Raw genomic sequence first — 17,237 nt, 5'->3', positions numbered from 1 at the left:
TAAAATACAGTAATTAATATATGGGTAGGGTAACCAGACCAGGAGTGTCCGACTGCTTAATCCGTTACAGCCAAAATGCCCGGATTTTTTCCCTTTCAAGAACATAATGTAACAAATATTTAAATGCATTATCCAAGATAAAATAGAAGGTCAAAAGTATGTTTTCCTCGTTGTAAGAATAATAATAATATTTCTGCGATGAGCTGTTTTGGGTTACTGATTTAACACTCGCAACGGAATATGGCATTCAGATCGATTTCCACTTCCTGTGTTAGTTATACAAGTATAATATGTTTCGGTGGATAAATAAATAAATAAATAATAAATAAATAAATAAATAAATAAATAAATAAATAAATAAATAAATAAATAAATAAATAAATAAATAAATAAATAAATAAATAAATAAATAAATAAATAAATAAATAAATAAATAAATCACCACTGAACTGCATTTACGGCTGTCGCCCAGGTAGCAGATTCCCTTTCAATATTGTTTATCTTGCTTTATCTCAAGTGATTCGGAAGAAGTTGGAAATTTATCGAACGCCATGATTCAATTATTCAAATCCCTAACTACTCTTCCTATAAACACACTTTGTCAAAAGGAGCACACATACAGTGGGATCATTCGGTAAAATGCGTATAATTCAGTAAAATATACATATCCATCCTTCAGTCAGGTTAGTGCAGGAACTGAAGCAAAATGCATGGTATGTGACCGTTACGTATCTGTGGCTTCTAGTGGTGCGATGGATTAGGATAATTACTTATCAACAACTGAACGTATTGCATGCTTTGAAAGTTCATCATCCTTTCGTGTGGTGATATCTTATTTCACACTAACATTCTCTATGATAAATTAAAGTATTAGTGCAGCTGAAGGTATATTATCATTTCATACTGTACGTAACTTACAGATCTATGGATTGTACTGAATCACTACCTCCTAGGATTTAGGAGATCTTTAAGATACTGAAATGCGTGTAAACAGAAACGGCGCCCATTTTTAACGAAATGTTGCCTTCACATTCCATCGAATGTACACCTATAGCAACTAATGCTAGTAATCATGGTAGTCTGAAATTATTTCCACTCGTAGTTCAATGTTTTCATAGTAAAACAGACATAGTATCTAAAAATCTTAGATTTAAGCAGCCGTCAGAATGGGACTGTTAAGACCATATCAGATCTTCTAATTAGTGTGTGAAATAAAACACATAGTATCTGTACCGGGCGGTACACCTCCACGCCGCGAATTCGAATATTGCGCCAGTTGAAACCCCTCTACAGGAGAAAATCTGAACTTTAGAATCTCTATTAAATAAAAGGTTTCTCGGAAGATGTCTCTACTGTAAATTTTGAAGTGTTCTGAACGATGTCTATTTCGATTTGTATTTGTTTGCTCTGTAGCAAGAAGTGTGGACATTCTCTTCTAGATGGCACTACTTAAGAACTATAATTGTGCACCCTAGTGCGAAGTGAAGGAACTGTTTTTTGAAGAAATTTGGTATTCATAAGTTCGTTCTTTGTTAAATTTCTTTCAGTCATTTTTTGGGTTGGCAGTATAACCCTTCTCTTTCCGCTTGTTTTGAATTTAGCCAATCCTGAATTTCTCTAATTAATTTTTGACCAATAACGTATGTCTTCTCCGATATGGAGATGTTGCTTTAAGCTATCCAATAAAGTTGAGGTGGGTGTGGGTACTCATTCTTGAAAGGTCTCGAATGTTCCACGAGGGTATTTAAACTGCTGATTTTCTTGTCTCGGTGCCACTTCATCGACATCTTGCTTAGTGTGTGATTATGTAGCAGGGGGCGGGAAGCGCCTCTTCGGGCAGCAGTTCATCCACAAGGTAATGGCCGTTTAATAACTTTCTTTCTTGCTAGCTCAGCAGTTTAACCCTCGGGGCAGGTTCGAAACTTTTCTCATATAACCTATCTTTAAAATGTAATAGACATTTGGTAAAATTTCATCTCTTTAACTATAAATTGGGATAGAGTGCCTAACCCTCTCGAGCTCCCACTCATATTGTTTTGAGGTGACTACGTTTTCATAACCGTTTTTCTTCTCTTCGTAATGTAATAAAGTTTTCTTATCGTGTCACCTCCTTAGTATGAGATTAGCCCTTGCGTAAGCGGCCTAGTGCCAAGTAGGTTTCAAGAGTGTATTAGGAGTGCAAGCTTCGCCTCCATTCTATTTTGTATTCTGGGCCAGTAACTTAACCTGATGTTTTATTTTCCTCATGTAAAGGCCCTGTAGGTTGGGTATCTAATACCCCTGTTTCTTGGTGTGCCTTAAGGGCAGATAGAAATGAAGTGTGTTGTAGCCTTTGATAGGCTTGTCAAATTGAGAGCGGGTCTGCTCTTTTTCTTAACACTGTAATCAGGAGCAAGTGCTCCTTGTACTTAGGGGTTTTATGCCCTTCGGCAATGGTAGTTGTGAGCTGAGAGCTCAGGAATTATACTTGGGGCTTGAAGCCCAGATTTTGATAATAACCCCCGAAATCTTGTAATTTCTTTGTACCTGATTTTGGCTTATTGCTGACTCGTTATTTGTTGAGTTTTGAAAGTCTATATGAAAACTGTTAAACCATGTTGTCTGTTGAAAATATAACCTTTGCCAAAGTTTTAAATTAACTTTAATTCTGTAGTTGAGACCTATTCCAACCAGCACCTTCTTTCACCTCTGTAAATCCACAAAAACATCGTAACAGTATCAGTGATAATTGTATTTCATTTTCTGTTGACAACGCAAGCCGGCCCCGTGGTGTAGGGGTAGTGTGCCTGTCTCTTACCCGGAGGCCCCGGGTTCGATTCCCGGCCAGGTCAGGGATTTTTACCTTGACCTGAGGGCTGGTTCGAGGTCCACTCAGCCTACGTGATTAGAATTGAGGAGCTATCTGACGGTGAGATGGCGGCCCCGGTCTAGGAAGCCAAGAATAACGGCCGAGAGGATTCGTCGTGCTGACCACACGACACCTCGTAATCTGCAGGCCTTCGGGCTGAGCAGCGGTCGCTTGGTAGGCCAAGGCCCTTCAAGGGCTGTAGTGCCATGGGGTTTGGTTTGGTTTTGGTTGACAACGCAAACGCAAACAATGCTTTTTTCTATTTTAAATAATATTTTGCTAAATGACCTTACATGTTCCGCGCAATGATTTTAAAGATGGAACTGATGTATTGCCTACGAACAGAGTCATTAGTTCTAACATTTTTAAATTTCTGTTCGCATTGAAAAACTTCCGCGAATTTGTCAGCAGAGCTTATGAAACATTGATTAGTCACTACAAACCACGCTAGTTAATATTTTTACAGCCAATGAGAGAATACTTAATTTGCACCCTGATTGGCAATATTTTTAAATCAGAGTGTAGTGTCCTAAGGATCTGGACATATTTCTTCAAAAATGAGTTTTCTGAACTCTTACTCTAGATCCTGCACTTTACTGGACATAATTCGGATTCAGAACTCTGTTCCAAAGTCTGTAGAAAACAGGTTCAAAAACAAGATTATGTCAATTAAATTTTCCCAAAAACTTGAGAATCTAAAATAATATGAATTAGAAATAGAAATAAACAATTATACCAGTCATGTAAGGAAGGTCCGGATAAACGTACTGTTCAATGTGATGAATTTGAGTGTTTTTATTAGTTGAACATGGAAGATATGGAAGTCTGTAGTTTCAAGGATATAATACCTTACGCAAAGTAAATTAATGAAAACAGAATGTTATTTTTGTATAATGAAAAATTGCTTGATATATTCTGTGCTCTAAAATAATTCTTTTTGAAAGCAAGATGAAGCATTTTTTTTGGGAACAATGGATTTTCAGTGGGTGTTTTTTTGAACAGGTTGTGAATATTAGGTGTTTCCACAGTTGCTATATATGTAAATTTTTCTTTTCGATAATTGCACATAATACCAGTGTTAACACTAATCAATAACGGGCTGTTGATAGAAGCAGTATATTGTATTGTAACCGTACAACATAATTTCAAGGATTTTTCATGTAAATAATTTCACACTTGTTTGTTGAAGGACATTTCCTGTTCACAGAAGCACAAACAATAAGATAGTGAAATTAATAATAATGGATCGCTTTACAGCATTCGTCTTTTCTTTTGTAATTTTCTCAGTGAATAAATATGCAAATGACATGTTCTTAGGCTTCTTCAAAATGACTTCTTTATCCCCTGAAATGTCCTGCTTTTACAAATTGTTATGGGATCATCTTATATCAGGATTCCTGTTATCCTGACGTACAGACTATGTAACAATTATAGACGTGTGCAGAGTAAGGGTCTTAACATCGCCATGTTCGAAATTGAATACGAGCAAACAACCCAGGTCAGGCACAAAAGGTGAAAGAAGTGAGTCAGGCACATGAGTCAGCGAGGACCCCATCATCATCACACATGACTCGTAAGATGAAAACCATAACAGGACTAGTATTTTGTACTATTTCTGTAATTTGTGTGAAGTAAATTCGCTCTCACCACTCGTACTGTATGTGTGAATACTCTACTGAATTTCGTTACATCCGATGTAGTACAGAATAAAACAATAAAAGTTCATCTAGACAGCTAATATTTTAAATTGATAAATAGAACGGTTACAATACTGCGTCTGAAATACGGATATGAGATATTTCTTTTCTCCTGATACTCACCTCCCCAGCAGGAATGACCGTACTGTAAACAGGAACCTGAAACAACACCAGACAGATCGATACATTACCAAGACAGACAGAATTACAAGAAGCAATTTAATTATACCACTTGTTGAGCATGTAGACAGCCTTACCTCTCACCTGTCGAACAGTGTTTGCACTTAAGGAGCTTTAGAAATTATAGAGAAATAAGGAAAGTTATGTAGAATGTACGGCCAAATTTTGTTTATTGTTGTTGTAGACATGTGTGCCGCATTACCTATCAGCATAGAAATGGAGATATTAGGGATACACGTGCAAATTTCTCTGTTGGATTTCTTACCCGTTCTTCCTAGCATCGAAACCAACAATTTTACGCAGACAATAGCTCATTCGACCTTCGAAATTACGCCCATGGAGCTCTTGGTTTAGGTGCAGATGGTTAGGTTTGAAGTGTTTGCGAATGTATTATTCGTAATACTTTTGACTGGCTAAGGGGGAATGTAAACTCGTTCGAAGGAAATCCATAGTTTGAAACTGACATTTAAACTCTTCCGCTTCCAGAAGTAGGAAGAAGTTTCATCAAGAGGAAGAGTCCACTCAGTTTGAATTACTGTGTTGACTGGGTGAATGCACCTCATGGGGGCGCTAGGTGTTAATATAGGGAAATAACTTTATTTAGGTAATCACATTAACGATGTTGTAAATAACATGTGTTTTGTCACCCAATGAATGGGAAGAAACCACCTTCTCAGCAAGTTGCCTGTGGGGTTCTAGATCTGACCACACGAGGCGGGGCGGGTAGTGGTGTCTACGGGTTGGGCGGGCAGTTTTTCTTACCAGGGGAGATACCACGACCAGCCAGTTCTTTTAATGTAGTTTCAGGCAGTAGAATAAGCTAGTTAGGATGTTAGTATAGATTGTAGTTAAGGTAGCATCTTACATATGGTAAATTTGTAATTGTGGATTGTAAATTTAGACATAGGGGGCAGTAGTGGCTTCTTATTGTTATTACCTAACCGATTGTATGTACTATGGTGGAAATAAAGATTTGTATGTATGCTGTAAATAAGAGTTAAAAATCTCTCCATATCGAACTTAAGGTGTTGTGGTAAGGATGGAGAGGGCGTATAAGTCAAAGAGAAGACCTCAATAGAGTGCAGTTTCAGTGTATAGGAAGCTCAGAAGGATTACTTCATTGGAGAACTGGAAAGGATACAGAGGAAGGCAGCACTATTTGTTGTGAGTGATTTTCGACAAAAAGAGTACTGTCACAAAAAAATGTTACAAGCTTTGGGCTGGGTATACTAAGCGGCATGTTCCGACCTCTCGATGGAGAGGTGGTGTGGATAACATTAGTACAGGAATAAGTTTGAGTGGAGTTTTTAAAAGTACAAAAATCATAATATGAAGATAAAGTTGGAGCTCAAGAGGACAAACTAGGGCAAATATTCGTTCATGGCAAGAATAATTAAAGACTGGAAAACTTACGAAGGGAGGTGGTCGATAAATTTCCAACTTCTTTGATATCATTTAAGAAAAGACTAGGTATCAGCTGAAAGAGTATCTTCCACCTGGGCGACAGATCTTTCTGTTTTGCTAGGGGCTTTACGTCGCACCGACACAGATAGGTCTTATGGCGACGATGGGATAGGAAAGGCCTAGGAGTTGGAAAGAAGCGGCCGTGGCCTTAATTAAGGTACAGCCCCAGCATTTGCCTGGTGTGAAAATGGGAAACCACGGAAAACCATTTTCAGGGCTGCCGTCAGTGGGATTCGAACCTACTATCTCCCGGATGCAAGCTCACAGCCGCGCGCCTCTACGCGCACGGTCAACTCGCCCGGTGGGCGACAGATCAGTGGTAAATGAATAGTGTCTTATAATAACGGTGTAAGTTCGTTCGGATGCAAAAGAGAACCCCACACAACATCCTTCTCATTTTATCTAGGCTTAGAACTGGTTGCTCGTATTTGTTTTTTTCGGTAATTTATTTTCTGCCATGTACATATTTCGCTTAACACAGAAGAGATCTTGAGTTATCAGTCCTTCCGTCACACATTTGCCAGCCAGTTTTATTCGTAACACTTTCGTCGGCCTAACAACTTCTCCAGCGCTTTCCGAATCAACGATGCCGATTACAGATCACGTTTTAATTTTCCTGGATCAGTGAGTAGGTGAGTATGAGCATTATTTTTCCGACATATTGTGTTATCGTCTATAGCTATGTATACTCTGGCTGAATATTTGGAATTGACCCTCAATTTCCATTTTTTCTCCTCTGGAAAAATTCGAAAGAAACGAATACTTATAATCATCTGCTATCAGTTAACACTTATATATTTGATTCGCTACCATAACCCTTGCCTACACACAACACGAGCGAGTTGGCCGTGCGGTTAGGGTCGCGTAGCTGTGAGCTTGCATTCGGGAGATGGTACGCTCGTAGTTGGCACAGACGAAGTTATGCTTGCTGAGTCGTGTTTTAAATGCCAGTCTTGAATTAATTGTGGAACATAGTTCTCTACCGAGCAATGCGTACGGTATATTGACAATAATAACGGGTCAGTTTTTCTCCCTGTGAGAATACAAACTCAACATTCCCCGTCAGTTACAGCAGGATGTGACTATAGGGGGGCGACTCCTGCGGGCTATCTCTTTGGGGACGTTAGTTGACGAGCGCGGGGTCCCCACGTGGGTCTGACAAAGCTTGCAATTACTTGTGTTAAGCTCCTCACTTACATCATTTCTATCCGAACTCCCTTGGTTAACTCTTGTTTTCTTCTGACCTCGACGTTATTTGGGTTGCGATGTCTAGAAACTCCTTAATTTGGACGCCCTTGTAGCATTTCGCTTCCAATACTACCAAGCAAGTTGGCTGCGTGGTTAGGGTTACGCTTGCAAAGAGTTCGGTCTTGCTATACCGTAGAAAAGAAGCAGAAGCATATCAAGGTACTCGTCTGTGGAGCTTGCATTCGGGAGATGGTGAGTTCGAATCCCGTCGGCAGCCCTGAAAAGGGTGGTTCCTCTTTTCACACCAATCAAATGTTGGGGCTGTACCTCAATTAACGCCACGGCCACTATCTTCCCAATCCTAGGCCTTTCCTATCCCACCGTTGCTATAAAACCTATCTGCGTCAGTGCGACGTAAAGCTAATTGAAAAAAGAATATCCTGGCTTGTTTGCTTAGGGGATGCGCGAAGTAGCTCAGGAATCTACAGTGAACAAACGTTGTAAGTGTTACAATGGGCATTGACTATTGCACATTATCACAGGTGATGTTTTCGTTATTTAGAACCAAAAATATGTTTCCACTCTTTTCAGTTTTATTTGTCGTCTTCTTCTTTATCTGTTTACCCTCCAGGGTCGGTTCTTCCCTCGGACTCAGCGAGGGATCCCACCTGTACCGCCTCAAGAGCAGTATCCTGGAGCTTCAGACTCTGGGTCGGGGGATACAACTGAGGTGGATGACCAGTACCTCGCCCAGGTGGCCTCACTTGCTATGCTGAACAGGGGCCTTGCGCGGGGGTGGAAAGATTGAAAGGGATATACAAGGAAGAAGGAAGGAAGCGGCCGTGGCCTCAAGTTAGGTACCATCGCGGCGTTTGCTTGGAGGAGAAGTGGGAAACTACGGAAAACCACTTCCAGGATGGCTGAGGTGGAAATCGAACCCACCTCTACTCAGTTGACCTCCCGAGGCTGAGTGGACCCCGTTCTAGCCCTAGTACTACTTTTCAAATTTCGTGGCAGAGCTGGAAATCGAACCAGGGCCTCCAGGGGTGACAGCTAATCACACTAACCACTACACCACAGAGGCGGACGTTTTATTTGTCTCTACTCTGAAAGTGTTCATAATTGTGGAGAGCACTTTAAAACATATGGTAGCTCATGGTATTTACATTTCTGAATGTAACACGCTGTATAAACAGTAGAGCTAAACAATTTAAGAGAACATTCCACTTGGAGGACAACATGTTACCGATTAATGTATCCCAGCGTATTAAAAGTGCGATGACCAAGATTTCTATTTATTTAGCGTATGGAAAATATTGCAGCACAATAATTAGACTAGAAAACATAATATTAATACATGGAAAATAGCAAAATGAAAATAGAGAATAATATAGCACCCGAATAAATAAAACAGCACTAACCAAACCATGGCGCAACAGCCCCGAAGGGTCATGGCTTACCAAGCGACTGCTGCTCAGCTCGAAGGCCTGCAAATTACGAAGTCTTGTGTGGTCGGCACGACGAATCCTCTTGGCCATTATTCTTGACTTTGTAGACCGGGGCCGCTATCTCACCGTCAGACAGCTCCTCAATTGTAATCACATAGGCTGAGTGATACTCGAATCAGCCCTCAGATCAACGTAAAAAGCACTGACTTGTCCGGGAATCGAACCGGGTTCTCCGGGTAAAATGCAGGTACGCTACCTCTACACCGCCGGGCTGACACCTAAACTACGAACAATAACTAATACTATAGATATTGAAATTAAAGCTACTTTATTATATCAATAGAAACAAGCAGCTAACAGAACTGAAGTACGAAAGTTAGTACTCGTATCTGACTTAACCACACAGATTTTTAAAAATTAATTACATCAGATTTGCCTAAGAAAGGGGTCACAGTCTAGTGTCTGGATTCCGAATATAATCAATTGCCTTCGTATCTAATATCAGGAGGTCACTTGGGTTCTAAGTGGGGTTTCACGAGCTATAAGCTGGACTGTTTGTTTATCTGTACTACAATCGTAGATTGGAACGAAAAGGAACGGATCTTCTGCTCCATTTACAGTATGCAGCGTGTGCTTCAGCACACTTGCAACTGTTAGTCGTTATCTTATTGAGAGCAGACCATGTTCTAGGACTTAAATCTAACCCTCGTGGTTTGGTCGTGATGATGGGCATTGTAGGCTGTTCATTCGTAGCATTGTTTGCCACATTTTCTTCCATTGGCCGCTGACACTAAATCCATTTTCAATGAGCTTAGTGGAAGTTCTGAGTAGATGGTGAGGGAAACGAAGCCTGTTTCTGTTGGCGGAAAGAATGTCAGTGTGCATACAGAGTGAGGTGTTGTTACATATTCTTACACTCCCGAAAAGCATGCTTTGTCACCCTAGGAATGGAGGAGCTGTGTGACTGAGAACAGGTAACTAGAATGTTGGAGTAGGTCTAATCGTTCCTGTTATAATGCTAATGGTTTGATTCAACTGTGTCTCGATGAGTCTCAGGTGCACGCTGTTCAGCCATACCTCAGCACAGTAATCAACTACAGGGTAAAACAAACCAAGAGTCCTGAATGTTGAAGCCAAGGAACTTCAGGTTGAAATACAAGTTTCTGAAAACTGTTATTTCTGGTTCGAATTTTAGCAATTGTTTTCAGTAGATGTTGTCTATAGCTGATAGTTCTCTCAAGGGTGACACTAAAATATTTTGATCTCTTGGTGTGAGAAAGTCATCTGTCTTTAAAATCGATACTAAATTCTCTGTTGGACAACTTGTGTTTAAGTCAAATGTAGATTCTTCTGCTTAAAGCCACATTTGAATGTCATCATCATCATCATCATCTGTTTACCCTCCAGGTTCGGTTTTTCCCTCGGACTGAGCGAGGGATCCCACCTGTACCGCCTCAAGGGCAGTGTCCTGGAGCTTCAGACTCTTGGTCGGGGATACAACTGGGGAGTATGACCAGTACCTCGCCCAGGCGGCCTCATCTGCTATGGTGAACAGGGGCCTTGTGGAGGGATGGGAAGATTGGAAGGGATAGGCAAGGAAGAGGGAAGGAAGCGGCCGTGGCCTTAAGTTAGGTACCACCCCGGCATTCGCCTGGAGGAGAAGTGGGAAACCACGGAAAACCACTTCCAGGATGGCTGAGGTGGGAATCGAACCCACCTCTACTCAGTTGACCTCCCGAGGCTGAGTGGACCCCGTTCCAGCCCTCGTACCACTTTTCAAATTTCGTGGCAGAGCCGGGAATCGAACCCGGGCCTCCGGGGGTGGCAGCTAATCACGCTAACCACTACACCACAGAGGCGGACACATTTGAATGTTTCCTTCTAAATTTGTACTTCCCCTCGGACACCATTTGCCTGAAACGGTTTCTATTATGGATTTCTTCTTGTTTGTTGTCCGCTTTCTCCGTACCTGGATGGATTTCAGAGAGCTACTTGGGAACAATTTTTTCCCCTCTCAAAGTGGGTTAGTATCTGTTGCGTGAGCATATTTTCGTTCATTCTGAGATGTCTACAAAATATAGATCGTCTCCTTTTCAATTATTCCACTTCCTTTGGTTTCTTTGAACATTTCATAGATCTCAGTCTCCGTTGTTCAACAACATGCCGAGGTCCCATTCTTCCTCAAGATCTTTCTTTATACTTTTTCTATTATTATTATTATTATTATTATTATTATTATTATTATTATTATTATTATTATTATTATTATTATTTTGCTATTGGCTTTACGTAGCACCGACACAGATAGATTTTATGGCGACGATGGGGCAGGAAAGGGCTAGGACTGGGAAGGAAGCGGCCGTGGCCTTACTTAAGGTACATCCCCAGCATTTGCCTGGTGTGAAAATGGGAAACCACGGAAAGCCATCTTCAGGGCTGCCGACAGTGGGGTTCGAACCCACCATCTCCGGAATACTGAATACTGGCCGCACTTAAGCGACTACAGCTATCGAGCTCGGTATTATTATTATTATTATTATTATTATTATTATTATTATTATTTTGTCCGGCTCCTTGGATGAGTGGTCGGCGACTTGGTCTTCGGTCCTCTGAATACCGGGATCGATTCCCGAAGGTGTCGAGGGATTTTAGTCTTGAGGACTAAGTGCAATTTATCCAAGACACGGAACACTGTTTTCCATAATAATAACACATAGTTTTCTATTTATTTTTATTGTTGTTAATGATAAAGCTCTCAACTATAGATAAAGTAAATGGAAGATAACATCTTTGCCTGCACGTTAAAATAACCACTGAGACGCTGCTGATTTCTATCGTCTCAGTTCATGAACCTAAATAATTCCCTTCTGGAAGTCGTAATTCTTTTACGTAGTGTCTACCACTTCTTTAATGGGAACTTCGACCTTGAAATACATCCCCTTGAACAGTCTTCAACATTTGAAAGCAATAAGATCTCATTACTGCGTGGTATTTATCTTCCGCTAATGATAAAAGAAAGATAAAAACCTGGTATACGTCATTAATCATGAATCGTAATGGCAGGGAGGGAACTTCCTAGAAAAGTCGTTGCGCTATTTGATTGCGAAGCTTCACGCGAGTCTATTGTTTCAGTGTCCCGCCCTGGAGAGCCTTGCGTCACGCTCATTGTCATCAAGCTGGTGGACATCATGATAACGTTCGTGAGATTTGAGAGAGTAATCCCATGACAGCTGAGCGTGATCGTAATTATTTTTTTAAATATTACACTCACGCACTCTACTGGATGATATTACATCCTGAGTTATGTTTCTGGTGTAAAATTCCAGAGCTCTAGCAGAACATACCTTCGTCCAAATGACAGCATGCACTCAATCAAGTTGTATCTCTAAATGATGTAGAGTCCCATAAAGTCTCAAAGTTGAACAGGATTTAGAGATGTTCATGGTTCCAGGCTACTTTACAGCTCCCGAAATTTTGTAGATCAGAGGTGGTCAACCTTGTTAAGTCTGAATGCCAATGTTTGATGAGGAATTCGTCCTTCTGTATATGCATAGAGGAGGTCTGTCGCAAACTCGTGTGATAATCTTTTTGACAGTAGTGTTCCGTCTATATATTTCTCAGTTTTTAAGATAGTGAAATGGATGAGGAGTCATTGAAAAGAGGAAAGTCAAAATGTTAAAACTTGAGAGGAATTAAACTTGGACCATTGGATTTGAAAATTAAAAAAAAGGATCGATGTTTACTTTTTTCTTTCAAAAGCAGTCCTTCGACAAAATAATGTTGATGACATTTTATTCTACTGTCTCTCATATCTGTTTATATATTGTACATCAAAAGCAGAATGTCTGCCTGTCTGTCTGTTCCGTATACAAATCTATACCGTTTCACAAATCTGAATCAAAATTTGTATACTTACATTTTAGGACCCTGCAGGTAACGCTGTCTACACGAAATTTGAGTATTGACATTTGAGTTTGACATTTAGGCCCTTTGGCACATTGGCATAGGCTAACATAGGCGAAATATCACATTTGTTCGTACAAAGACGAGACAAAGCTCATTTTAAGCCTCAAAATCCTAGGTAAGTCTCTAAGGGTCACCAAAAACCACGTTTCAAGGCCCTACCTGTAAAATCAACAGTTTTAGAGATATTGGAACCAAACTACCCTGCTGTAGGAATAGGATGAAGAAATGTCCTGTCGTAATCATGGCAACGTCATCTTAAGCGTTCTAGAACACAGGCCTGGTGTTCGAAGTAGGCATGTGCGTGAGTGTAAGCAAGGCCAACGAGATATTCTATTTAAGCATTTTAAACTCAAGAAAACCTGGTCTTAGCCCAGATCAAATAGCATGCTAAATCAAATGTCCCCATCAGAATAGAAGTGACAAGGGACCAAAAATGAAAATATCAAAAATGACCGTTAATCTGCCGAGCTACTTATTGTTTCTGGATCCACATTTCCATACTCTAATCAGCACAAGGATTGTGAATAGCATCCAAGTTTTGTTTTCGCTATTTACAAGAGATTTTGTTTAAATATTTTAAAACTCATCGACAGCGTTAATATGCCGAGATACTCATGGTTATTGGATCCACATTTCTATACTCTAATCAGCATGATGATTGCGAATAACACCAAAGTGTTGCTTTCAATATTAACAAGGGCAAGACGTAGAAGGAGTATCCTCAACAAAACCTGGTCTTAGCGTCCTCTTCATTTAATATAAAATAGCATGCTATATTAAATATACCCATCGGCATGGGTAAGAAAAAGGATGCCCAAAATAACTAAGAGATTATGGTGCATGTGGGTAGGTTCCGGCACAGCTCTCAACCAAACTTAGCACACAAATGACTTACTGATTGGGGAAAAACTACTGTGGGGTAAGACACCCCCAGGCATGGGACTGGGGAGACGTGATATGTAAACATAGTCGAAAACAGGCAATATTACTGTAGTATCGAATCCATAATATTTGGGGTTGCTGAGATGAATAGTGATACCCCGAATGCCGTTTAAGTCCAAGATTTTCCCCCATTGGCATAGTGGGCGGTGGGGTGTGAGAAGGGATGAAAAAGAACATTTCCGAAATGCCCGAGATTATGGCTGTATGTGTGTATGTTCAAGCATAGCTCTCAACCAAACTGAGCACACAAATGACTTACTATCTGGAAGAAACATGCTGTGTGCATAAGATACACCTGAGCTGGGACTGGGGAGGGGTTTACCTATAAAACTAATCGAAAACGACCAATGTTAGAGTCGAATCAATATTTTCGGAGTCTTCGAGATCAATAGTGACACTCTGGATGCCGTTTAAGTCCATGTTCACCCTCCATCGGCATAGATATGAAATAATTTCCAAAATGAAAGGAGACTATGGCTGTATGTGTATATATTTCAGCATAGCTCTCAACCAAACTTAGCCTACACATGACTTCCTATCTGGAAGAAAATATTGTGGGTATGGGACACCTCTAGCACCTCTAAAGGAGGAAATGACCTATAAAAATACTCGGTGACGACCGGGAACACTGAGATAAATAGTAACACTCTGGATGCCGTTTATGTCCAACTTCAGCACCCATTGGCATGTGGGTTGAGAGGAATGAAAAAGAATATGTCCAAAATGACCGAGATTAGTTGTAAATTCACAGTTATCGGGCTGGCTAGGCTGATTGATGACGGTCTCAATGACAGCTGGAATCGTGTACATCACATATATAGTGCGACGCGTACATTCTTACAGTTGACACTTATTGTTTATTTGAAAGGATCACCTACTTCCCAGACTATATACGTTGCGAAAGGACAAAGTTTAACGTGGAACAAAATAATCTAAAACTAAAACTTAAAAGTAAACACATAACAATAACTACTAAATATTTCCTAAAATATCAGTCGACGTTAAAGAAATTTAAAAAACTTAACAAATTAATAGGTAATACAAATCCTAAAAATATTCATTCGAAAGTACCCGAACAGCGCCGGGTATAACAGCAAGGGGATACAAGTGCGGAGGAGGACCAGTACCTAGCCCAGGTGGCCTCACCTGCTATGCTGAACAGGGACCTTGCGGTTCGATGGGAAGCTTGGAAGGGATAAACAAGGAAGAGGGAAGGAAGCGGCCGTGGCTTTAAGTTAGGTACCATCCCGGCATTTGCCTGGAGGAGAAGTGGGAAACCATGGAAAACCACTTCCAGGATGGCTGAGGGGGGAATCGAACCCACCTCTACTCAGTTGACCTCCCGAGGCTGAGTGGATCCAGTTCCAGCCCTCGTACCACTTTTCAAATTTCGTGGCAGAGCCGGGAATCGAACCCGAGCCTCAGGGGCTGGCAGCTAAACACACTAACCAGTACGTACCATGTGGTAGGTATTACCTATCGACATAAAGTGTTTAGCCAGTAAGGGTTTGACATTATATTGTTGATATTGTATTTCTTATTCTAAACAAATTTACTCATCTTCAAGACAAAGTCGATAAACAGTGGGTCTGTGAAATGTGAAGTAACATACATATGGAAATGGATCAACGTTAATATTACGGGCGAAATTTCAATCTATATTTGTGCCACCTAAAGTCGTAGGAGCTTCTACGGGCACCGAAGCCTCTTCATTATTATTATGATGATCAGTATCCACACTCATGATTTCCAAATCATTTCCCACCACTGGGGTTATAGATGTGGTCGAATTGGTCTCCTGCGCAGACCTCACCCCTCGATGCTAGGCCGCCTTAATTTTGAGACGCTCTAGACAAAACCTTTGAGGCTCGGCATTGGTAATTTTGGACTTTCTAGAATTCTGAGAAATCTTTCTAATCTTTCCAATGTGTTTTAGACCATTTTGAAGCGACATTTTGCGAATGAAACATATTTTTCGCACTTCTTTTCACTATAGTTTTCTCAAATATTTATTGTTTGATTTGTTCCGACCGCATACTCGTAGAACTAATTGGGATAGATCAAATGATAATACGCCGGAGCCAATAGCTATAGGCTACTAACATTTAACCACGCGGTGGGAGAATTTGGTACTTCAAGGTGGTGGTGGTACTGCATCACCCACTTACGTCATATTGAGCTCAGACTCCTGTTGTTAAGTACTCTTGTTCTTCCTCTTTACAATAGATATTTAACACTGTCATCGGACGCATTATCTAGAAATTGTTCAATTGTTCATAATTTTGTAACTCTCACCGGCCCAACTGCGATCCGAATCTCTACACGTATTCTACGTCTAAAAATAGATTGCAAAGGAGAATAAAGAGGTACTAGAAACGTGGCTTACGAAGAAGTATTGTAGTATTTGTCTCTCACTAAGACCTCGAAAAATGGTAATATTGCGGAAGTATCGAAATTTTGCACTGCAGTAAATTTAACCTCCTGGGAGTCAATGTCGCGGAGCTGTCGCATTTGAACATATTTAAAGGATATCGACCTAGGCATGTAGACAAGTACCGCGAACTTAGGAACGGAAAGCCAGCGAATATTCTACTCCTTGCTGTAACAGTTTCCTTCTAGGTGCATTTCCTTCAAGATTAAGCATTCAACTTTTGCACTTTCTTTCTTTCTTAATCTGTTTACCCTCCAGGGTCGGTTATTTCTTCGAACTCAGCGAGGGATCCCACCTCTACCGCCTCACGGGCAGTGTCCTTGAACGTGAGACATTGGGTTGGTGGGATACAACCGGAGAGGAGAACCAATACCTCGCCCAGGCGGCCTCACCTGCTATGCTGAACAGGGGCCTTGGTGGAGGATGGGAAGAGATAGACAAGGAAGAGGGAATGAGGTGGCCGTGGCCTTAAGTTAGGTACCATCCTGGCATTTGCCTGGAGGAGAATTGTGAAACCACGGAAAACCACTTCGAGTAAGGCTGAGGAGGGAATCGAACCCCCCTCTACTCAGTTGACCTCCCGAGGCTGAGTGGACCCCGTTCCAGTCGTCGTACCACTTTTCAAATTTTGTGGGAGAGCCAGGAATCGAACCCCCTGCCTCTGGAGGGTGGCAGCTAATCACACTAACCACTACACCATAGAGGCGGAACAAGTTTTGCACTACACAGTAAAATTATAACTGTTTATTTTATACTAGGACTAGCAAATGTACCCGTGCTTCGCTACGGTATTCTACATTGTATACGGATATCGACGTAAATACTGTGCGTGCAGCAAATGAGATTGTTTTAAAATTGCATGTCTCTTAGCCTTATCCGAGAAATAGCATGGGGAGGTCCACATACGTTGTTTCCAATGTAAAGTGAGGGTTGCGGAGTTGTGATGATAACGCCAGGCTCACTTGCCTACTGCCATTCACAATCGAGTTGGCAAGTTTACATTATAATTGCAGGCCCCAATGCCTACTGCGCGGTCACAATCGATTTGGGGAGTTTTAGTTACAATGGCAGAC

General features: G+C 40.9%; 1 protein-coding gene across 1 annotated transcript in view; it reads right to left on the bottom strand.

The window, feature by feature from the left end:
• LOC136863891 (uncharacterized) overlaps window positions 1-17,237 on the bottom strand; it is a 410,801-nt gene that overhangs the window by 171,400 nt on the left and 222,164 nt on the right. Inside the window, exon 2 of the mRNA XM_067140292.2 lies at window positions 4,669-4,704. Within this exon, the coding sequence (XP_066996393.2) occupies window positions 4,669-4,704 (36 nt within the window). The remainder of the gene's footprint in view (window positions 1-4,668; window positions 4,705-17,237) is intronic.

Source organism: Anabrus simplex, chromosome 1 (genome assembly GCF_040414725.1).
Source record: "Anabrus simplex isolate iqAnaSimp1 chromosome 1, ASM4041472v1, whole genome shotgun sequence".
NCBI lineage: Eukaryota > Metazoa > Arthropoda > Insecta > Orthoptera > Tettigoniidae > Anabrus > Anabrus simplex.
This window is presented reverse-complemented; position numbering and strand designations above follow the sequence as displayed.